This window comes from Triturus cristatus, chromosome 9 (genome assembly GCF_964204655.1).
Source record: "Triturus cristatus chromosome 9, aTriCri1.1, whole genome shotgun sequence".
In the NCBI taxonomy this organism is placed as follows: domain Eukaryota; kingdom Metazoa; phylum Chordata; class Amphibia; order Caudata; family Salamandridae; genus Triturus; species Triturus cristatus.
Window position 1 is genome coordinate 1,214,948,214 of NC_140592.1, and position 25,387 is coordinate 1,214,973,600.

The following is a 25,387-nucleotide window of genomic DNA, read 5'->3' on the forward strand; positions in this document are numbered from 1 at the left end:
TCCCTCTCCACCTATGCTGTTTTGAGGCCACTGGCCCACCAGTGCCCTCCTGCACCGCTCCTGTTATTTGGTTCGTGAAGGTGCTGCTTGATAACTTTTAGCAGCACCAGTCTATGTCCACGCAGTCCTTCTATACGCCCCCATCTTGTAAAGTAGAAAACACACAGATTGGTTCAACTGCATAACTTGATGGTAGTGACTACTAGTCGAGGGGGAATGAGGATGATGTCGGCAGCAGTCTCAGTCAGGCTTTCTGCAGCTTTCTTTGCAATTCAGTTTCCACAGGGTGTGCTTCGCACAAACCATTAGTCTTCTGCTGATGTTTCCATTTACGTCGAGTTGCCATTGCAAATCTAGCCCATTTCTCTTCACCCTTTTTCCTAGGATGTTCTCCATGCCCATCCAACAATTATTCTATTCCTGAAATCCAGTACCTATCCAGAGGATGGTGTCACTATATGAGCTTATATCCACATCTCTGAGCAACTTCCTCCTTCCATAAATGTTTCAAGACTCACGATTCGACTGCTCACTGTGGAACTCTTCATGCAGGGAGCACCTAGAGAGGAGGCCTCACAGGACATAAAACCCCTTACACCACATCGAAGTGCATTCTTCTTTGGACCTTTTAAAATATATTTTTAAATGTAAACATGGCTACACTTTAGTATGTAATAAAATGAGATTTGCTTCATAAATGCAGATATACGCATTGTGATTGTATTTCTGATTCTAGGTCATCAGGTTGTAACCAATGAATGAAGTGTGTAATTACCCATGAATACTCCTGTGATGTCACAGATACAGTGTAGATATCCCCAGGTTGTCACATTAGGAGATACTTCAGCAAACAAGCATTTGCAATGCAATAGGACTCGCATTTACGCGAGACCTATTGCATATTGCATCACAGGCAATGGGAGGGAGGGAGGGTGGGTGGGGGCAGGGACAATGGTAGTGCCGGCGGGGGGAGAAGTGGGCACAAAGGAGTGCTCACAGTCCACGTGCAGTGTAACACTAGAAGTAATGGGGCCAGTAGCCATGGGAGGTGACAAATGACGACATAAGTAGGGACTAACAAGCGTCAAAATGAATCGGAAGACAGCATTTACGGAGGACAAAGACACAAGCCAATTGGCGGAGAGTGGGCGGAGCTTCCTCTCCGCACTGAATACTGCATGCCTCGCAAAGCAAGTAGCGCATGCGCGCTGCCTCTATAGGCTCGACCTAACAAAAAGGGGATGCCCTATGATGCACTGCGAGAATTTACAGTACCAATAAAAAAAGCTACACAAATATGGGCATACCAGCAAATTCCATACCATCCCAGGAAATATCATCCTGCCTTAATGCAATAATATGGACAATACTACAAAGAACTTCATTGCAAATGTTTCATAATAAATGTGTCAGCAAATGAGTTCTTATGACCTATATCAGTCTTCTTGTGCATCTGACGCTCATGATTGGGATATGTGATAGATGAAGGTGCAGATATTTTTTTAACCCAAGAACCACATTGAATCTTTGTTTTTGTCCTCAGACAGATGGCTTTTTGAAAGACAACAACAATGCGGCTCAGCGCCTCTTGGACGGAATGAACTTCATGGCACAGTCAGTCACCGAGCTGAGCATTGGCCCCACTAAAGCGGTGACTTCCTGGCTGACGGATCAGATCGCCCCGGCATACTGGAGACCAAATTCCCAAATAATAGTAAGTATTTTTGTTTTTCCTTCTTAGGATTTCTCATGTCTTTGTTGGTCACTATACTAAATATTCCATGCTGCTTGCATTACCTGATGGCTCCTGCATTGGAGAGGTCTGTTTGCATTGTTTTACAGGTATCACAGGAACATCATGTAGATTGGCAAGAGAACATGCTCTTGTGACATAGTATGGGTAGTTTAACTTAAACTCTGACCACAGATTGCTATGTGAGTCGATTCAGTGCTGCAAAATCAGTGCTGCGGCTTCTAGCAGTATATGGGTGACTTACAAGGCCAGGTGATGTTCATTTGAACATCTTCCCTACCCTTCTGTTATATTTGCATTATAAATGGATGTTTCCAATATGCAGTTTTTACGTGTGTGTTTGTGTACATATCATGGTGACGTGGTACTGATGTCAAGGGAGGAGGTCCAGCCATGTTAGCATAGTCTGTGTAAACATTGGGACTGGGTTGCAGAAACACCCTGGCTAGGAAGGAGATAACGCGTTCCGTCTATGTAGTTGTTGACAATACCATATCTTTCATCACGCTACAGATTCATGCATATTATGACTCTAGTGTCTGAGTTAGAAGAATGATATTAATGAATTAGTTTGAATTCAAAGCTTGCCACTGTAAAGGAAACAGCTGTTGGGCACTAAAACGCAGGTTCAGGTAGGAGAATATTTCTCTTGAGCGGAGTCTGGAACCCAGCCGAAAGACCTAACTTTGTATCTATTTCTCCTAGTCCCTCGGTAAAAGGACATGGCTTGGCAGTTCAGGCTGGACTGTTCCCATGAGGAACAGGGTCAAGACTGATTTGCATATGGCTGGGTCTAAACTGGGGTGGCATGGGGAGCAAAAGAACAATGGATTTAACCCAAATCTCTGGACTGGGGGGAAATGTGTGATTTGCTCTGCATTCCGTCGATCATTTGTGTGTCTTTTGCTCTGTATAAGGACCAGGGCAGACCTTAGGTCAATGTGACCGGTGCCACCACACCAGGCGCAGAGCTCGAGGGGCACTGCTTTTCGAAATTTCTTGCAGGATTAAAAGCACTTGCTGGAGAGTTCCATGTGTGCCTATCAATGTTCATGCAGTAATAAAAATGTTAAGATAACTCTGATGATAAATGTACCTGCTGGAGAGGTCAGAGTCTTGTCTAGTGGAAGTTTTGACTCTTCATAAAGTAGCACAGAGGATTAATGTGCCTACTGGAGAGCATGTGCAAAATGCAGATCACAGAATTGTATTTTATGCAGCTAGGTCAGTGGGTTACTGCTTTTGTCCTGAGAACCTTTTTTCTGCTTAAAATGTATTAGTTACAATCCTTCTAATGTAGCATAGTGCGCTATGACCTATCATTAAAAAGCTGCATGCAAACTGAATTTCCCCAGTTTTTGTTGCTAAAAAGGGTTTGTTTGGGTGGAAATAAATTCTTATTAGTAAAGTAAATCCCAGACTCTGTGTTAATGTTTTAAACCTGAGTTTGTGCTTCTCCAGTTAAAGCATTCTTAAAATATAGTACCTACTGATATGGACGACACGTGACTCCAACATCTTGTTGTCCGCATTGTTTTATGTAACATTACCTATAGATTGATTTACACACATGTGATTAATTGTCTTTCTATAATGGGTGTGTGTGATAGGTGTTCTGACGCACTCATTTGATATAAGTAGCGCTATAAAAGAAATTAAAGACGTGAGAGAAGGCTATGAGAGATAAGGGGCACCTTTGTAGGTTCGTAGTGAGGGAATACATGGAGAATGAGGTCACTAGGGGGGCACCAACAAAGATTGTTGCACAGGACACGACCAGTGCTAAAGGAAAAGGATCCTGTACTCTAGCCAAAACAAGGGGTTCCATTAGTGGCTAGATGTTGGAATAAGCACTTCAAAAAATTATTATGTATTACAGGCATATTATGCGGTGCAGACCTAGCCGGAGGGATTTTAGACCTTGGTAGATTTAAGTCAGTACAGAGCAGACAACCAGTTGCTACAGTAATGCTGTTAGAATGTTCGTATTTATTTATTTCAAAGTTAAGATTTTGTCCATTTTCAATTGCCAGTGAAAGACAATTTTCACACCTGGGCTCATGCTTGGGTCCTTCGCAGGCTCACAAAGACCCCCAAAGGAGCAGAGCCATGGTCAAGCCAGTCAAAGGTCTCCGGTGGACGATACCCTGCAAGTGTAAGGAAGGGCACGACTAGCATCTGATTGGAGAACACTGCCCTTCACAACTCAGTTAGAGCTGGAAGGATTAAATGTGTCTCTATCCTAGCTGTGGGTATAGTTCACTCTGAACTTTGCCTAATCATAAATGATCATGTGTCTTCTGGTCCATTACAATTGACGACTTCCACCTAAACTGTGTTGCAATACCCATCTGTTCTCGGTCCTGAGTTACTTTGGTCGTAAGCCATCAGACATGATTGAGTCTCTTCTTATTTTAGCCAATTATTTTTGTTTAGTTTATAGTAAACAGTGTATTCTTTGTGTTGCACAGAAATGTCATAAATGTGGTAGCCTCTTCAAAGACAATGACACAAAGCATCATTGCCGTGCCTGTGGCGAGGGCTTCTGCGATATCTGCTCAGAAAAGACGCGACCTGTTCCAGAACGAGGTTGGGGCCTGGCTCCTGTTCGAGTGTGTGACAGCTGCTATGAACAGAGAGGGGCTCAAATAGGTAATGCATATTTGTATTTTCTGGGTTTCCTTGGGAGTTTTTTTGACAATTTTCGATTTTATGTGTAACTATTACAGTGATATATGGGATAAATAATTTACATACTCATGAGCTGCGTCATTCCTGTAGTGTAGAAATATTCTTTTTCTGGTCGACGGTGAATGGTGGATTTAAAATTTTGAGTTGAATGATGCAAAAAGAGCTTCAGGAATTTCAGTCAGTCAATCAAAAGAATGTTTATTTAGACCATTAGTCTTTAAATGGCATAAAACACACAAACATTAATCATCATAAAATATATACATTCAGAAAGTATCATACATGTTTATAAACAATAAAAAGCAATCATGAAATTCATAAAAACTTAAACATCATAAAACATACACGTAATAGGATCATATCTTAGACTTATGGAGCAAACACTGGCATTTCCTAAAAACAGTTAAAAACAACTTAAATCTGGAAAATCGTCTCACAATCCAGTTTTTACAGTGCTCATAAATCTCCCAATGGCACAAGCAGCATCCAAGTAACGCATGTCCATTAAGAGTTCCACTGCTTGCATGCGGTTACTGGTGCCATATTTTTTAAAAAGCGGTCTTAAAATGGTTTTCCGAAGGAGCAGGACTTTTAGACAATCTATGTGGTTGTGCTAATTGTCCCATTTTACACTCACCTACATGTACATTTACCTGCTACATCTATCATCGCCATTTTTATCTGGACACTACTATAACATAGTTTTATGCTGATTCTCAACCTTAACAGTTCATAACAGCGTTATGCCAAGAGTTGAGCTTAAACTGGGCTGAAGGCTTCCCTTTAAATACTGCCTATAGTGTTCCCTGGAAATTTCCTTAGTTAGGGTTCGTGGTTCGCTCCTCGAGTTTTCTGTGTGCAGATTCTGGGTACACATCCGAACACTCATTTCCCTACATATGACCAAGGTTTTTCCTGATGCCCTTAGCCCATTTAAATGTAACTGCTGCCACCCCTGACAGATCGTTCCATGACGTCATACCAGTTTCCATTCTTACTGCCTGGATCATTGCGGACCTTGGCAGAGATAGTAAACTTTTCTGACCTTTCCCCTCCTTAGGTTCCCAACAACTTTTGCAGCTTAGACTTAACAGCACGGCTTCGCACTGAAAATGGGGGTGGATCATGGCAGCATATGCTTTTAAAACTGGTCTGTGGGACATCTCCCCATAATCTCAGTTCAACTTTTTCATGCCACTTACCGAGGCAAGGGCTCTTACTTTGAGTGATTCAGTATGAACACTCCACTTTAAATTCTTCTCAAACCATGCTCCTAAGTACTTGTATTTATTAACAGACTCCAATTTGGTGGAACCTAAATACCACCCAAACTTTACAGATTTTTTGCCAAAGCCCAAAACCTTAGCCTTCTTCATGTTTACCACTAGCATTTTGCAGTTACAGTATTCCATGAGCACATCCATCGTCCTTTGCAAGCCTATCTCTATTAGATCCATAATCATAAGATCATCCGTATTGGAAAGTGTCCCTTTTTGACATGGTCACCCCCACTTTTACCTGGTATTTGATGAGATTATGACTGGAAATGCACTGGGTTCCTGCTAACAGGGTCCCCAGTACCAGATCTCTTTCCCCAAAACTGTGCAATTGTACCCCAATTGGCAATATCTTTAGCACTCCCTGTAGCTCCTACTCAATAGTGCCCCTGGTACCTTGGGCAAGGAGGCCAAAGACTGTGCCTCCCTAAAGGACCCCTCACCAAACACATACAGACTGCCGCGCTAGATTGTGTGTCTTGGTGCAGACAAAAGTGAAAACACAACATGGCACACGTCCCTGTCTGCCGTGTCCACAGACACTGCATGGAGTATAGGAAAGTCACCCTACTGCAGGCCTTACAGCCCTAGAGCAGGGTGTACTATATTAGATGTGAGGGCATAACTACATGAGCAGATATACTCCTTACCTGGCCAGCCCTATTGCTGTCAGTACACATGAACAGCGAAGCCATTTTGAGTATGTGCTGGACACTGTTGAAAACGAGTTATCCAGTTACATGAGGACTTTACTGAATACAGGGATGTTTGGTATCAAACATCTTGTATTAATGAACCCACCCTGAAGCCAAGGTTGGATTTATTAAAGCATGCACACAGAGGGCACCTCAGAGGTGCCCCTTGAAAACCTACCAGCCATTGGTGTACTGACTGACTGGTTTATGCCAGCCTGGCACCAAAGACACGTTTTGATGCCCAAGAGTGAGGGCCTCCACTCTCAGGTGGTCAGGAACAAAACTTGCTTGGGTAAAAGGTTGAAGGAAAGTGCCTCTTTTGACATGGCTAGCTTTTTGCCTAGAAAATGATGTAGTTTCGACTGGAAGTGCACAGGGTCCCTGCCAACCAGGTCCCCCTGTGCCAGATCTACATCCCTAAACTGTACCTTTTGTTTCCACAATTGGCACCCCTTTAGCTCACATATAAGTCTTTTGTAAAAGGTACCGCTGGTACCAAGGGCCTTGTGGTTACAGAGGGTCTCTAAGGGCTGCAGCACAAATTGTGCCACGCTAAGGGACTCCTTCCCAAGCACATGCACAGTGCCACTGCAGCCTGCGTGTCTTGGCGCAGACAAAACTGAAGAGTCGACATGGCATACATCCCTGTGTGCCTTGCCCATAGACACTGCATGAGATTTAGGAAAGACACCCCTCTAGCAGGCTTTAGCCCTAAGGCAAGGTGCACAATATCTGCTGTGAGGGCATATCTGCCTGAGCAGAAATGTTCCTGCAATATCCTTATCGATTCCTGGATATTGTAAGTGACCAGGGAAACCATAGTAAGTACATGGGCTGGACACTCGTTATTACAAGTTCCCCAGCTCCATGATGGCTTCACTGAAATATGGGCTGCTTGGTACCAATCACCGCAGCATAATAAACCTGCACTGATTCATGTGTCAGATTTATTAAAACGTGCACTTAATGGAGTCCCCTGAAACCTACCAGTCCTTAGTGTGGTCACCAACTGGCCTGAGGCAATCTGCTACCTGTAGAGATTAAGAGCTCAAATATCTCATAAGTGGTTAAATTCCAGTAGTGTTTTTGGATGTGTAACATATGACAGAGTGTAGTGTCTTTTTTATGGTGTTTTCTCTGTTATGCGGGTTCATAACGGGGCTGTTTTATTTTATTTTATTTTATGACCGTTTCTTGACTGTGTATGGAATGAAATCTTATCCTATGGTTCTTTCTGTATACTTCCAATTAGATAATGTTTTCTTTGACAAAATTCATTGTGTAGATTAGTGCAAAGTAGGGATCAGAATAGAATGTGTTTTTTAATTATGATATATAACATGTTTCATACATAATAAATGTCAATTGCTTTTTAAACTTGAATGTGTGAATATTATAACATTGAGTTACTGAAGACTGTATTTCTGTACATGTATTCAAGGGACTGCTAGTAGATACTTGAAAGAGTACCCTATTCCCTTGAGTTTTACAAGGGGTCTCTCTCTATTTTCCCATACCTGTCCCCTGAAACCTACCAGTCCTTAGTGTGGTCACCAACTGGCCTGAGGCAATCTGCTACCACCAGACAGTGTTCTAACCTAATGGGGAGAGTGCCTGTGCACTCTGAAGCTGAGAACAATGCCTTTCCTGGGTGGAGGTGTTAACATCCCCCTCACCCCCCGGTCAGGAAGAGCCATCCATGGCAGGGAGCTTCAAAGAGCAAAGAGCCTTGCCGCCTTTGAAATGCAACCCCAGCCTCTTCTGTTAGAGGGAGAAGGCCCCCTTCCTGTCCTCGCCCCCATTTTGGCAGGAGTTCAGGCGGGAAAACATAAAAAGAATAGGAGGTGTGCCCCCCACTGCCAACTCCACACCTCAGGTGCTGGAGGCGAGATGAAGCACACTTTTCAATGCCCACCCTCTTGAAGATGGTGGGACTCCTACAATCAGGATCAGGAATATGCCCACCCCCCAGGTGGGATGAGCATTAAGAGGGTGTAGTCACCCTTAAAGTAAGTAGCCCATTGGCTACTACCTGGCTCTCCCTTTAAACACCCATAAATGTAGTATTTAGATGGCCCCATTGAGCCCTGAACTTCAGTTCCAGATGACCTAAGAAGAGCCGGACACTACAGAGCCGCACCAGCAGAGAAGACTGCAGAGACCAACTGACTTGGCCCCAGCCCTACCAACTTGTCTGCAGCCCTCTTTGATCCTGCACCAAAAGACGACTCGTCCTGCAGCCCAGCGACTTTCAAAACTGTGGGTGGACTGACTGCCTTCAATAAAGATGAAGACTCCTGAGAACAGCGGACCTGTTCACCAAGCAACCATCTTTAAAGTAAGGACTCTGTGACCCGAAGAACCGCGAAGCCTGCCCCGGTTCCACCTCTCCACCCAACGCCTTTGGCCCGAGTCCAAGTTGCACGCCAGCCCAAGCGAGGTTCCCCAGCATTCCGGGGGGCCCGAGTCCACTGTGAGCTGATCTCTCCTGGACTCCTAGGCGTCACCTGCAGCCTCTGCACAGAGCCCCCCCCCCCACCCCCCCCCCCCCCCCACCGCGACCAGCTCCAGTAAGTCGTGTCCGACACCAAAAGGCATCCCTGAACCCATCCGTCCTGGGTCTTGATGAAGAGGACAAAAGGTGTCCCTATGTCCCCGAGCATCACAACTTACCTCAGCAGATGTAGGCTTTCTTCGACCAGCCTCCTGGCCTGAGCCTGCAGCCTATTTCCGAATTTGGCTTTCTCCATTGCTTTGCATTGGGCCCCTGATGCTGTGTTGGCACCCTCGCCCGGCCGCCCCTGTGCAGCTGGTGGTGTAGTGTTGGTGCTGCTTTGAACCCCATTCAGTGCTTGCCTTAACCCCCGGAGATTGTGTCCCCCCAACCCGTTGCTGCTTACCAGTAAGCTGCCTCTGACCGATTGCCCCAAGTCCCCATTGATTTGTATTGTGGCCTGACCTCGAATTTGCACCCGACTGCCCCTGTGCCGCTGGTGGTGCACTGTTGATGCTGAACTGATCCTTGCCCAATACTGACCTTAACTTCCAAAGACTGGTCTTGTAAGTCGATGTTATGCCTATGTATGCTGAATGTTTTCTTCCAACCATATGTTAACATTCCAAAGTCTGAAAATTTCACTAACTGTCTTTCTATTTAAAAATGTATTTACCCATGACGAAGGTCTGTGGTTCTGCTAAATAAATATAAGCAAGTACTATTTTTATAAATTGGTCTCAGATTTATTCATAGTGTGTGTGTCTCATTTATTGCCACTGTGTTTACAACAAATGCTTAACACTTCCTTCTTATAAGCCAAACTGCTTGCCCACACTGCCATAAAAGAGAGCATTAGTATTATCTACATTAACCTCTGCAAAACATCTCAGGATACACTTGACTCTCTACACACTATACCTCATTTTGGTATAGTATATAGAGAGCCAGCTTCCTACCAGGGAGTTCACCTCCCTTCTCCCCGCCCCCCTCCCACTCTCCCCACATATCATGACCTGCTGATTAGCATTTCAAGACAGAGGAGCTTCAAAGAAGCCACGGCCTTTGATATTAGAGTCTGGCTTCCCTCACAGGAGAGGAAGCTGACCCCCTTTGTCCAGAGCCCTTTGGCACCTGGACAGGCAGGAACATTAACTCTTCAGTGAGGCTCCCAGGCTTGTACTAGGTTGGCTACCTGAAGTGGACAAGACTTTTCAGAGTTGGCCATCTTGATGATGACAAACTTAAGAATTTTGGGACATTGTTATGCCCACTTCCCGCATGAAGTTGTCATATAGGGGGCATAGGGGCCCCAAGGTTAGGTAGCCCATTGGCTACTACCCTATAGTACCCTGAGTGCAGTATTTAGGGGAGCCCCTGGCTCAAAAAAATAAGATCCTGCTGACCTGAAAGAAGAAGATAAAAGTGAAAAGTTGCAAAGAGCAAGAACAGAAGATCCAGCAACTAACTTGGTGCCAACCATGCAGGCCTGCCTGCTGCCTTTGACAGTTGGAAAGCACCATTGCACCTGTGCCGCCTAGCCAAAGCTGAAGTAGGCCAACTGTGCCAATGTGGTCCCCCGACCCTCCAGACTCGTAGCCTATCTTGGGCTTCCACACTGTGGACTACCCGACAAAACCTGCAGCCTCTGTTCATGACAAAAACCAAATGCCTAGGGACACCTCTGTACCTGTCGCCCCTGGCCCATGGAGAAGAGGACCAAAGCGTCCCCATGTCCCTGCGCATTGTGAGGTTTGAGCCTCCCTGTTTGTTCAGTTTGACTGGCCTCTTTTTCCGAAGACCAATCCCCATTGACATCCATTGGGCTCCTGATGCTGTTTTGCACCCCTGCACCCGGCCACCTCAGTGCCGCTGGTGGTGTCTTGCTGGTGCTGTCTTGGACCTTGCCCTCCACTCACCTTAAGTCCTGGAGGTTGGTCTTGTACCTGAATGCCGTACCTGTTTTTCCTCCCCTAGGATACCATTACAGCTTCTAAAAATTACAACTTTTTCAACGCAAAAAGTATTTCTCTTAAAAAACGTACTTACCTGATCGTATTGATTCTGGTGCCTAAATATATATATAAAGATATGTGCTATTTTCATAAATTGGTGTGGATCTCCTTATTGAGTCATGTGCATCATTTAATGACTATTGTGTGTATATGCAGATGTCTTACACTCCTCGGATAAGCCTAAGACTGCTCGACCGCACTACACCCTAGAAGAGCACCTTGGGCTTGCTAGAAGAAGCCCCTGTCCAATCATAAGGGAACCCCTAGACTTTGTACTATCTATCTCATTTTGACATATCATATAAAGAGCTAGCTTCCTACAGCCCGCATACAGGAGACATGCTATAGGTTTCCCTTTCATTTTGGGGCTAACACCTTTTGCCGCTGCTAAAGCTGACGGCAAGTCAGCTATAAACAGAAGAATACGGGGGCCAGACAAATCCCTGTCTCAGCCCAGTTTTAAATGGGACTTTCTGGGTTAGTGTCCCCTCAATATTCGTAATTACCTGTGCCCAATTGAGTGAGTGCAGCTCCTGTATTAGAAATAGAAGACTCTTGGGGATATCTTGTTTCACCAGTGTTTCCCATAGATAATTCCAGGCCACTAGATCGAACACAGCACAGAAGTCTACGAAGCAGCAGAATAAACTACCCCTTTGCTCCACAGACTTCCTTGCAAGGAACCATTGACCGAAAGAGTAGTCGATCATGTAGTGGCCTTCCTAAAAAACAAACTTATTCAGTCCATTCCTTAAGAATACCTAAGATTGTTTTTGCAAACACTTTTTCACCCACATCTAGCAGATTAATCAACCTGTAATTCTTTGGAGCCTTTGTGTCCCCACACTTATGGATTAGTCTAATGATAGTCCCTTTCCAGTTGTCTGGGAACTGGCCTTTGGCTAAAATTCCTTGAAATGTCTAACCTGGTCTTAATTATGACAGCCCAGAGGTTATCGGGACCTGCCACTCTAGTTAATACCAGTACTGATATGGTGTTTTTAATATTGGCCAATGTGAACTGGGTTCTGATATCCTCATCCACTTTCTTCCATTGAATTACTCTTGGGCTTTGACCTTTCTCCATAGATTTCTTTTAAATATTCAACCCATGCCTCTTCTCATCTGCTGCACGAGCTTCCAAATCTTTTTTACGTTTTTGTTTCTATTGCTTCTAACAGGTTTTTCCAACAGCTCTTCTTATATACTCTTATCCAATGTTTGATCATTTTTTTTATATATGTTCTTGGTGTTCTGAAGGCTGCCAAATATCTCATAATCAAACTTCACCTGGTGGCTTTTTACCGCTTTCCTGATCCAGGTCTTTAACTTTCTACAATCCCCATCATACCAATCATTAGCTTTCCTAGCGTTGGCCCGGGCCCTTATTCCTTGGCTTCCTGTTAGCATTTAATCCTCAAGTGGGGAACCACCTGATTAATTGTATTTTCATACCACTTTATACAATTTGCAGTGGCATGAGTCATCACTTGGCCCTGCTGAAACATTCCTGCGAAATTCTAGTGGTAGGGCACTTTGGATAGTCCATACTTAGGGGTATAACCGTTTCTCTTGACCTACTTCATCCTACAATTATTTCTAGTTTTACGGGATAATGGTCACTGCCCTCTACTAGCAGTACCTGGAAACTCCAGATTTGATCAAAGAACCAGTAATGCATATAGATACAATTAATGGAACAAAGTTGCATATAGATGTAATCGATGGGCCAAAGTTGAGACCCATTCTTAAATGTCTGGTAAGCCGGCTGGTCGGGATCCCTCTGTCCATTGACACAGAATAAGCCCTTAGAGCCCCAAAATTTCCCAAGTATGATGTCATGTGTCGCTACTATTTTTGCAGGTTCCTCAGCTATTTTTATCCACAATTCTGTAATTGGAGAGCATTACTGTGCATGTGCAGGGATGTGATCCTGCTTGGGAGGCCAGGAAGATGTTTCAATTTCGACTTGTTTGTGAAGAATAAGATTGAAAACCGGGATGATCACTGAGTAATCATATGCAATACCTGTAGAACCCTTGCATATGTACTCAGAAATAGTAAACAATGACTATACAGAGCAAGTGCAGAATAAATTCTTAACATCAACATTTGTGTTGAGTGCAAACATTTTGTTCGAGGCATATGAGCTGCAGATCACACACTAAGGATAAGATCGCCATCTGGTGTTGGGCTCGGATGATTGCAGGTTGTTGTTGTCTTCGGAAGAAGTCTTTGGTCACGAGACTGGTGACTCCTCCCCTGGACAACAGTGCGCATGGGCATCCACTCCATCCTCAGATTGTTTTTTTCCGCCATTGGGTACGGATGAACTTTTTTCCGCTCCAGCAGAAAACTTATAGCAATCACTACAACTCTCATAATTTCAAAACTCGACGTCGAAACCCATATCGGACCGACTCCGGACGCGGCTGATGGATAGGACACCTTTTAAAAAATGCCCCCAATGTGGAGCAAAATTCCCTCATAGCGATCACCACGAGGTCTGTAATCTGTGCCTTTCACCAGACCACAACGAATCCAGCTGTCCAGCCTGCGCCGCATTCCGTTCGAAGAAAACCATCCGGGACCGAAGAGCTCGCGCCATATCATGGCCAAGCCGGTTCCGGAACCTGAAGACATCTTTGCGCAGGATGTCCCTGACGATGACTCCGAAGATCTCCAGATCGTGTCCGAGGCCGACGATTCAGATCCGGGGCAGTCTGTGAGTACCAGCCCCCCTATCCCAACACCACCCAAAAAGACATTGGTCAAGACTCTGCCAGCTGGGCCCAGTCGCGATCCAAAAACATCTTCCGAAGCCCCGCCCTCGGGTTCGGCTCCGAAGAAAAGTAAGCCTGCAGGTGGCTCGGGCTCGAGCAAACCTCATGTTATTGTGCCTATAATACCTTTGGCACCAAAGCAGGCTTCAAGACTGAAATCTCCATCGGCCCCGAAACGTCACTCGGCACCGAAATCTCCACCGGCACCGAAACGTTCTTCGGCGCCGAGGTCTCCACCAACACCACAAGGCTCGTCGGCACCGAAAGGCTTGTCGGCACCGAAAAAACAACCGGAACCGAAAAGTTCTTCGGCACCCAAAACATCTTCGGTGCCAAAACAAGTCCATACAGAGCCAAAAAAAGTCGGCGCCAAAGCCGCCTTTGGACAGTGAGGAACTCTTTCGGCCTGATCCTAACCAAAAACGGATTTACATAAATCCGAAAACTGGACATGTCACAGCGGTGACCTACAAGAAAAGGAAGCTGGACTCACCACCTCCTCCAGCACCTCTAAAGAAGAAGGACTGTGCCACTTCACCCATACATCCTTCCTCTCCTACATCACCTCCTATTCCATCCCCCCAACCCCCACCACCTTCACCTCTACCATCTCCTTCTTATACACCACCTCCACAGGATGATGATGATTTTGGGGGAGGGGGAGACCCAGATTTCTTTACTTATCCCAATGATCCTACTGATCCCTTTACACTCCCGGACACAGCACCAGTAGATGACTGGACTTATCCTATACCTGATGTGCCTGACCCCGCTCCATACCCCTCTAAACCCTCCCCTCCTGATGACCATTTAGGGTTCGGTCAGCTTATTAACAGAGCAGCATCGTTTCATGGTGTCACCATGCACACCGACACTCCTGAGGAGGATTTTCTACTTTTGAGCAGTCCCAAAAAACAGTCCACATTCTGCCCATGATTAAGGGAGTAATAAAGCATGCCACTGAGGTTTTTAAAGACCCTGTCAGGGCCAGGGTTCTCAACCCCAGAATAGAAAAAAAATACAGACCGGCGCCACAAGATCCTGCGTACATCAAGGCGCAACTCCCCCTAGACTCACTAGTCGTCTCAAATGCCAGAAAAAGAGCCAACTCCCAAACAACCGGAGACACGCCGCCCCCAGACAAAGAGTCTAAACTCCTGGAGGCTTCCGGCAAAAGGGTCGCCGCTCAAGCGGCTAACCACTGGCGTATCGCAAATACACAAGCCCTACTGGCTCGTTATGATAGAGCCCATTACGACCAACTAGAGGATCTCCTGCAACACCTGCCTGAACCTTTCAAAACACAAGCCACTGACCTCATCCAAGAGGGCAAACTAATATCCAATGCCTCCATTAAATGTGCATTAGACGCAGCGGACACCGCCTCTAGGGCAGTCAATACAAGCGTATTGCTTCGACGCCACGCATGGCTGCGCATTTCCGGCTTCAAGCCGGAGGTACAAACCTCCATTCTTGCTCAACCCTTTAATCAGGAACAACTATTCGGCCCTGCAGTAGACACTGCCCTAGAAAAAATGAAAAAAGATAATGAGACTGCCAAATATATGGGAGCATTGCAGTCTACTCAATCCAGAGGCTCCTTTCGTCGCTCCTTTTATAGAGGAGCATCCAAAAATGTGGGTACAGACAACTCTTCCACCTTCAAAGCATCAGGTCAAACATCCCCTAACAGAGGATATTTTAGAGGAGGTTATCGGGGAAACAATAATAAAGGCCGAGGACGGGGCAACAACAACACCACCCGCACCTCTACATCCACCAAACAGTGACTTGCCACCACTCCCCCCAGACCATTCCACACCGGTCGGGGGCAGACTTCAACAGTTCCTACCTGTCTGGAATACCATCACTACAGACAAGTGGGTAAGACAAATTATCCAATCTGGCTATTGCCTCGAACTTATAAACCCACCCCCAAACATACCACCCAGGCACCGTCCCATGACGTCTCACCACCTCACGCTCCTCAAACAAGAAATACAGTCTTTGCTTCAGAAAAACGCAGTAGAACCTGTTCCACTCCAACATCAGGGCACAGGAATATATTCCCTATACTTCCTCATTAACAAAAAGGACAAAACCTTAAGACCCATACTGGACTACTAAACCAGTACATACAATCGGATCATTTCCACATGATCACTCTCCAACAGGTCCTTCCATTACTTCAACAAGGAGACTTCCTTGCCACATTAGACTTCAAGGACGCATATTTTCACATACCTATGCATCCCGCTCACAGGAAGTATCTACGATTCGTGGTAGACGGTCAGCACTATCAGTTTACAGTTCTCCCATTCGGAGTAACAACTGCACCCAGGGTGTTCACAAAATGCTTGGCAGTTGTGGCAGCATATCTCAGGAGACAAGAAATCCATGTCTTCCCCTATCTGGACGATTGGCTCATAAAAGCCAATACTCTAGACAAATGTGTTCACCACACTCACCGCACTATTCAAACCCTACAAAACTTGGGATTTACCATCAACTATCCCAAATCTCGACTACAACCCTCCCAAGTACAACAATACCTGGGAGCCACCATAGATACAGCCAAAGCTGTAACTTATCCCAGCATAGCCAGGATAGCCAACATACAAACTCTGATCAAAACATTTCAAACACAACACTCTCTCCCCGCAAGAGTGTTCATGCAACTCTTAGGCATGATGGCGTCGTGCATCTCCATAGTACCCTATGCACGCCTTCAAATGCGTCCCTTACAGGAATGTCTAGCACAACAGTGGAATCAGGCCCACGGACAACTTACCGATCTGGTGTTGGTGGGCAGCCGCTCACTTCGCTCACTAAAATGGTGGAACACCATCAACCTGTCCAAAGGGCGGCCGTTCTTAGAGCCCCTTCCACAAGTTGTGCTGACAACCGACGCATCTCTCACGGGGTGGGGAGCCCACCTCCTTCAACACACCACTCAGGGACGGTGGACCACTCAACAAAGACAGTTCCACATCAATCACCTGGAACTTCTAGCGGTGTTCCTAGCACTGAAATCCTTCCAAGTGCATCTACAAAACAGAACTGTCCTCATCCGCACGGACAACATGACCACAATGTATTACATACAGAAGCAGGGGGGGGACACATTCTCTACAACTGTCCCAACTTGCACAACAAATCTGGAGATGGGCAATTCCCCAAAACATCTACCTGCTAGCGGAACACCTCCCAGGGGTTCAGAACCAGGTGGCCGACCTCTTAAGTCGCCACACACAGCAGATACACGAATGGGAACTCCACCCCAAAGTCTTACTCCCATTCTTCCAAAAGTGGGGACAACCAGACATAGACCTGTTCGCCACACAAGAAAACGCAAAATGCCCAACCTTCGCCGCCAGGTTCCCACACCCACGGTCACAGGGCAATGCAATATGGATGAACTGGTCAGGCAGATTTGCGTACGCTTTTCCGCCTCTCCCTCTCATTCCATTTGTGGTACGCAAACTGAAACAACAGTTGCTGACACTCATCTTAGTGGCTCCCACTTGGGCACGTCAACCCTGGTTCACCACACTTTTGGAACTATCGCTAGTTCCACATCAAAAACTGCATCTCTGCCCGGATCTCTTAACCCAGAACCATGGAGAAATCAGACACCCAGATCCGCAAACACTGAACTTGGCAATCTGGCTCCTGAAGTCTTAGAGTTCGGGTACCTCAACCTTCCTCCAGACTGTATGAATATCATTAAAGAAGCCAGGAGACCTACTACTAGGGCATGCTATGCTGCGAAATGGAAACGATTTGCCATTTACTGCGCTAACAATGACATACAACCACTGGATCAATCAAGCCATTTATAAAGCGCACTACTCACCCGGAGGGTCTCAAGGCGCTAGGGGGGGGAGGGGGGGGGGTGCCTCTACTGCTCGAACAGCCAGGTCTTGAGCTTCTTCCTGAAGGAGAGGTGGTCTTGGGTCAGGCGCAGGTCGGTCGGGAGGGAGTTCCAGGACTTGGTGGCCAGGTAGGAGAAGGACCTTCCTCCTGTTGTCGCTCTTCGGATGCGGGGGACGGCGGCGAGGGCGTGGCTGGCTGATCGGAGATGGCGTTTGGGAGCGTAGAAGTTGAGGCGGTTGTTGAGGTAGCCCGGGCCTTGGTCGTGTAGGGCTTTGTGTGCGTGGGTGAGGAGACGGAAGGTGATTCTCTTGTTGACGGGGAGCCAGTGCAGGTCTCTCAGATGTCCGGAGATGTGGCTGCTTCGGGGGACGTCGAGGATGAGTCTGGCTGAGGCGTTCTGTATCCGCTGGAGTCTCTTCTGGAGCTTGGCGGTGGTTCCGGCGTAGAGGGCGTTGCCGTAGTCCAGTCGGCTGGTGACAAGGGCCTGGGTGACCGTCTTCCTGGTCTCGGTGGGGATCCACCGGAAGATCTTCCGTAGCATGCGCAGGATGTTGAAACAGGACGAGGAGACGGTGTTGACTTGTCTGGTCATGGAGAGGGAGGAGTCCAGGATGAAGCCCAGGTTTCGTGCGTGGTCTGTCGGTTTGGGTGCGGTGCCCAGGGCGGGGGGCCACCAGGAGTCGTCCCAGGCGGAGGGCGAGGAGCCCAGGATGAGGACTTCCGTCTTGTCAGTTCAGTTTCAGGTGGCTGGTCATCATCCACTCGGCTACGTATTTCATCCCTTCGTGGAGGTTGGCTCTGGCGGCGGCGGGGTCGTTGGTCAGGGAGAGGATCAGCTGGGTGTCGTCGGCGTAGGAGATGATGTTGAGGTTGTGTTGGCGTGCGATGGCCGCAAGGGGGCTCATGTAGACGTTGAAGAGGGTGGGGCTGAGTGAGGATCCTTGGGGGACGCCGCAGATGATTTCGGTGGCCTCTGACTTGTACGGTGGTAGGCGGACTCTCTGTGTCCTTCCGTCGAGGAAGGAGATGATCCATTCCAGTGCCTTCTCCTGGATTCCGACGTTGCTGAGGCGCTGCACTAGGGTGCGGTGGCAGACAGTGTCGAATGCCGCGGAGAGGTCTAGGAGGATGAGGGCCGCTGTTTCTCCGTTGTCCAGCAGGGCTCGGATGTCATCGGTGGCAGCGATGAGGGCGGTCTCGGTGCTGTGGTTGGCTCGGAAGCCAGACTGTGAAGGGTCGAGGGATCCATTCGTCTCGAGGAAGGCGGCCAGCTGCTTGTTGACGGTCTTCTCGATGACTTTGGCTGGAAACGGGAGGAGCGAGATGGGGCGGTAATTCTTGAGTTCGGTGGGGTCCGCTGTTGGTTTCTTTAGTAGAGCACTGAGTTCGGCGTGCTTCCAGCTCTCAGGGAAGGTGGCGGTGTCGAAGGAGGTGTTGATGATGTCTCGCAGGTGGGGTGCGATGACAGCGTCGGCCTTGTTGAATACGTGGTGAGGGCAGGGGTCGGTCGGAGATCCGGAGTGGATAGAGTTCATCGTGTGGATGGTGTCTTCTGTGTTGATCGGGGTCCAGGCGCTGAGGGTGGTGGTGGGGGGCGTTGGTGCGGTCGTGGGGGGCGTTGTTTGTGGGATGAAGCTGTTGTGTATGTCAGCGATCTTGTTGTGGAAGTAGGAGGCGAGGGAGTTGCAGAGGTCTTGCGATGGGGTGATGTCGTTGTTTCCGGCGTTGGGGTTGGAGAGCTCTTTCACGATGTTGAAGAGTTCCTTGCAGTTGTGTGCGTTGTTGTCCAGCCGGTCCTTGAATGCAGTTTTCTTGGTGGCGTGGATTAGTTGATGGTGCTTCCGGGTGGCGAGCTTGAGGGTGGTCATGTTGTCCGGTGTTGGCTCCCTTCTCCAGGCTTTCTCGAGGGCTCGGCAGTTCTTCTTGGAGCTCTTGAGTTCGTCGGTGAACCATGGGGCCTTCTTGCTGCCGGGTCTGTTGGGCGGGGTCCTCAGTGGGGCGAGTTCGTCCGCGCAGGTGCTGATCCACTTCGTGAGGTTGTCGGCGGCCTGGCTAGGGTTTGCTGAGCTGGCTGGAGGGTGCTGTCTCAGGGAGTCGGCGAGCTGGTCGGCTGTGATCTTGTTCCAGCTTCTTCGAGCCTCCTGTTGCTGGTGGTGGTGGATCGTGGTTCTTCTGAAGGTTAAGTGGACGCAGCTGTGGTCCGTCCAGTGGAGTCCAGTGGCGTGGCTGAAGGCGATGTCTTTGCTGGATGAGAAGACGGTGTTGAGTGTGTGTCCGGCGAGGTGGGTGGGGGTGGACACCAGCTGCTTGAGTCCGAGGTTGGCGAGGTTGTTAAGCAGGGTGGTGGTGTTGCGGTCGTTGTTCTTCTCCAGGTGGAAGTTGATGTCCCCCAGGAGGATGTAGTCAGCGGAGGGGAGGGCGTGCGGGCTGATGAAGTCGGCGATGTCTTCGCTGAATGTTGTGCGTGGTCCCGGGGGTCGGTAGATCAGGGTGCCTCTGAGGGTGGTCTTGGGGTCGGTGTGGATCTGGAAGTGTAGGTGTTCGGCGGTAGTCAGGGTGTCGTCGGTGTTGGTCGTGATGCGGATGGTGTTCTTGTGGACGATGGCGATGCCTCCTCCAGTCTGGTTGTCGCGGTCTCTTCGGGTGATCTTGTATCCCTCTGGGATGGTGATGGCGATGTCGGGCGCTGAGGAGTCGTTCATCCAGGTTTCCGTGAGGAAGGCAACGTCTGGAGATGTGGTGTCGAGGAGGTTCCAGAGTTCGATGGCGTGTCTGTGGACGGAGCGGGTGTTGAGAAGGATGCACTTGAGGTGGTTGCTGCTGGTGTTCGGCTTGGCGGGTGCTGGTGCGGGGCAGGTCCGGATGCAGGTGTACTTGCAGGCGAGGCAGCTGAAGGGTCCGTGGGTGCGTCTCGGGGTGGCTTGGTGGCATCCCGGGGTTCGGCCGGTGTTGAGTGCGTTGAGGGTGGCGGCGTCGTACGTCTGGCGGGTGGGCTGGGGTCCTCGGGGGCCAGGGGTTCGGGCGCTGGGCGCGGGCCAGGCACGGACGGGCGCAGACGGGCTTACCTTTGGCGCACCTTCGGCGCTCAATCGGCGCTCCCGCTGCGCGGTCGCTCCGGGGGCGTCCTAGGTAGGGGGACGGGAGGGCGGGTCCGCTGGGTTGGCGGGAGCGGGGCGGCCAATGGGCTGGTGGTGGGCGTGTCCGCAGTGGTCAGCGGCGGTAAAACTGGCGGCCGGGCGGCTCAGCTGTGGCTGGGTCGCTCGGGAACAGGGGTGTCAGCGGCGGCGGCAGGAGCAGGTAGCGGCAGGAGTCAGGGGGGTGACCAGGCCTACTGAAAGGCGCAGTGGTCACTCCCGAGTACACTCGGCGAGCTCCTTAAGTAGGGGGACGGGAGGGCGGGTCCGCTGGGTTGGCGGGAGCGGGGCGGCCAATGGGCTGGTGGTGGGCGTGTCCGCAGTGGTCAGCGGTGGGAAAACTGGCGGCCGGGCGGCTCAGCTGTGGCTGGGTCGCTCGGGAACAGGGGTGTCAGCGGCAGGAGCAGGTAGCGGCAGGAGTCAGGGGGGTGACCAGGCCTACTGAAAGGCGCAGTGGTCACTCCCGAGTACACTCGGCGAGCTCCTTAAGTAGGGGGATGGGAGGGCGGGTCCGCTGGGTTGGCGGGAGCGGGGCGGCCAATGGGCTGGTGGTGGGCGTGTCCGCAGTGGTCAGCGGCGGGAAAACTGGCGGCCGGGCGGCTCAGCTGTTGCTGGGTCGCTCGGGAACAGGGGTGTCAGCGGCGGCGGCAGGAGCAGGTAGCGGCAGGAGTCAGGGGGGTGACCAGACCTACTGAAAGGCGCAGTGGTCACTGGATGCTTCCATCCAAAACATCATTTGCTATTTATTACACCTGCAAAGATGCAATTTAGCGTATTCCTCTATACGTCTACATCTAGCGGCATTAGCAGCCTACTTGCAAAATAGACAACACCTGTCCCTCTTTAACGTACCAGCCATTAAAGCATTTATGGAGGGTCTTAAAAGAATTATTCCTCCAAGGTTACCACCTTCCCCGGTGTGGAACCTTAATATTGTTCTGACCAGGCTCATGGGTCCCCCATTTGAACCAATGCACAAATGCGAACTGCAGTTCCTAACATGGAAAGTGGCTTTCCTCATCGCAATCACATCCCTGCGAAGAGTAAGTGAAATACAAGCCTTAACTCTCGAAGAACCATTCCTACAACTACATCGGAACAAAGTGGTTCTTAGGACGAATCCAAAATCCCTCCCTAAGGTCATTTCCCCTTTCCATCTAAACCAGTCAGTGGAACTGCCAGTCTTCTTCCCTAATCCAGACTCAGTAGCCGAGAGGGCACTTCATACCTTAGATGTTAAGAGCCTTGCTGTATTACATCGACAGAACCAAACCTTTTTGGAAAACAAAGCAACTGTTTGTTGCTTTCGCTCCACCACACAAAGGCAACCCTATTTCCAAATCGGGTATCGCCAGATGGATAGTCAAATGTATCCAAATATGTTACCAAAAAGCGAAACGTACACTTACCGTTCCCCTTAGGGCGCACTCCACGCATAAAATAGAGGCCTTTATGGCATTCTTAGGGAACATCCCCTTAGAAGACATTTGCAAAGCAGCCACATGGTCTACTACACACACCTTCACTAAGCATTACTGTGTTGCTGTGCAATCCAAACAACAAGCTTCAGTAGGCCAGGCTGTCCTAAAAACTCTATTCCAAACTGCTGCAACTGATACCGGTGACCACCGCTAGGAGAGACACTGCTATATAGTCTATCCTTAGTGTGTGATCTGCAGCTCATATGCCTCGAACGGAATATGCTACTTACCAGTATGCGTCTGTTCTTGGCATGTAGAGCTGCAGAGCCACACACGCCCACCCGCCTCCCCGGGACCTGTATCTGTTCCTGCATTGTCTTAATTAGACACTACACATGGACATCCTTTCTCTTTACTTCTTACACACTCCATCATTTCCCATCATGGCGAAAAACAATCTGAGGATGGAGTGGATGCCCATGCGCACTGTTGTCCAGGGGAGGAGTCACCAGTCTCGTGACCAAAGACTTCTTCCGAAGACAACAACAACCTGCAATCATCCGAGCCCAACACCAGATGGCGATCTTATCCTTAGTGTGTGGCTCTGCAGCTCTACATGCCAAGAACAGATGCATACTGGTAAGTAGCATATTCCTACTGGTGTCATGCTGGCCGGAAGAATTTGGAATTTGTATTTTATGCATAATTTCCAGCAAAACAGAAGTTATCTTTATTCTTGCTTAATACCGTGTGCAACACAAGCCTGCTCTGCGGGTTCTGAAACCAACCAGCTTTACAGAGCATGTTTGACAAGATTCAAAATGGAGGTTCCATCAGATGAGGTGTATCCCTCAAGATTCTATTCAAATATGTTTTTATTTGTAAAACCTTTATTCATATTCAAGCAGAGTACAAGATAACTCAACAGTTATTTTCATCTGTGCATTAACCGTATAACCTTACATTTCAATCTTGATTGTTGTAGAAACACAAGTGACAATATATTGTTGTGCAGGCCTGGACTTCTGGGGTCAAGTATTCATTATTTAGTTGTCTTCTCACTATCCGCTCTCTAGGGCAAGTTATTTACCCCTAAGATTAGCACACCTATCCTAGAGGATATGGGCTCCCATTATTCCAGCAGCCCAAAATCAGATGTTTTTAAATAAAGTTATTGTTGGCTGAGTGGTTCACTTTATACAGTCTTCTAGTCACAAGCTCGGGCACACATGACCTTATTTGTTGAGATTGGGATTACGGCATTGCTGAAGAGCACAAGGTACTCGACATTATATGTCTCAATAGCATGTTCTGCTACTAATCCTGGTTCTTCCTGCTATTAGAGGAGCTATAGCTAATTAAACATGTCACCATTCCTGCACTCAAATGGACCATCTGGCTTAGGTGACTAGCATTGTTTCAGTACATGGATCATTAGGTATTTTTAGGAAGTGAAATGTTTGGCCACAATAAGAGTTGGAGGGATAAAGTCATATAGGAAAAGCCTTTCAGGTTAATGACTACCTCTGTTTAGTGTGTCTTAATGAAAAGAGAGTGCACTTAATGATTTACTGGTGTCTTTGTGTACCAGTTGTCTACCCGAAACCCTCAAGCAATATTTTTCACTGGTGGTGTTAAGTGATCACCACTATGGTGTAGTATCAGGCGGCATCATCATTGGGTTTCTCACCTAGGGACTCGCTTCCCTAGGTGAACACCGCCTCCTTTTGAGGGAAAGTACTAGTGGGATCCGTGTAGTGAAAAATAAAATTACCTCCTATGGCTAAAAATTAACGTTTAATATAAGTGCAGTATAGAGGGGTAAGCTCAAAAAGGGAGGTGCTGATGTTTGTACGTGTAAGTTGTCCTTAGCATCACACGTATACAGTCAACATGTTTCAGCCTTTATGGCCTATAAGGGTCCAAGTCTTCGACAGGGCCAACTGCCGAGATCAACAGATCCCTTGTTGTGACTCGTAAGTATCTACTTACGTGTTTTCACACAGATAATTGTATTGTAAGTAACAGTGGCTTACATTGAGCCTGTGCTTTGTAGAGAGTAAAGTGCATAGTTAGAGACTAGTTGTGTCATAATTTCATTTTTGCATAATATACAATTTCAAATAACCCAACTGAAGCATGCATAAGATTCCATCACAGATTTGTCAAATTCCCGTGTTCTTTTGTATGTGTATTTGTAACCATATATTTTAGGGTTACATAGTTTTTGCAAGACCCTTGCAAAAGGTAGGTGAGGGGAAGGAGAGTTGTAATTTAAAAAAAACCATTGGGATTGAAGAATTATGCATAAAAGCAGGGGAGAAGGAGGTGACAAGTTCCTTAGCTACCTGCTAGCCACCAAGTAAAATTATTTGTACATTCGTCGGGAAGAATAGGTATACATTTGTGGCTTTATAGTCCTATTTAGGTTATACAGAGCTTGAATCTGTATATTTTACCTTCTTGTTTTTCTCTATCCGCCTCACTACAAGACTCTTGAAACCAAAAGTTCATTAATTTTTTTTTGTCTTTGGCAAGACTCTTGTTATTTAGCTGATGGGTATTTGGGCTACAAAAAATATGGACATTGTTTTGAGAACATCAGTAGCAGGGCTTAGCCCACTTATCAGAGTGCCAGACATATCACAGTAATCCTGCTATGTTGTATAGTTTGATTCCTATCTCCCACTGTGTTAACAAATATTGTATTAAAACCAGCAAGTATGGAACATTACCAATATTACCCACACACTGGCCCATAGACTAACATACATTGGGCTCAATATTATTTCAAAACTAATGTTATGAAAGGTTTGGGGTCTTGTATATCAGGCTCTGACAATGCCAGCACCTTTTGGTTTAGATATTAATTTTAACTATTCTTATTTTACTTGGGTGTTGATAAAAACCTTGTTCTTGTAAGAAATGAAAGCACTAAAGGGAGTTTGAAAGCAGACACCCCCCTTTCTCAGTTGCTAGACTGCTTCTTCCAGTAGTCCGATAGAGTAGGTGCAGTAGGAGGAAGGGTATAACACTGCCCACCCTTTTTAGGGTGCACGGTGTAATGCCTTTTTTCCTTTTCACGCCACGAAAAACCTGACGATGACAGAAGAAATAAAAAACAATAATGCCCCTCATACCAAGGGTTTTATGGTCATTAGTTTTTTGTTTTTCAAAAATAAACTTCCACTGTGGAAGTTTGTTTCTGAAAAGCAAAAACATGTCAATAGTTTGGTGTACAGCAGTCA

At 47.6% G+C, this 25,387-nt stretch overlaps 1 protein-coding gene across 1 annotated transcript in view; it reads left to right on the top strand.

Moving 5' to 3' along the window:
- The window catches only part of ZFYVE1 (zinc finger FYVE-type containing 1), a 189,298-nt gene that overhangs the window by 143,532 nt on the left and 20,379 nt on the right, over positions 1-25,387 (top strand). Inside the window, exons 9-10 of the mRNA XM_085627252.1 lie at positions 1,544-1,714; positions 4,225-4,405. Of these exons, the coding sequence (XP_085483378.1) occupies positions 1,544-1,714; positions 4,225-4,405 (352 nt within the window). The remainder of the gene's footprint in view (positions 1-1,543; positions 1,715-4,224; positions 4,406-25,387) is intronic.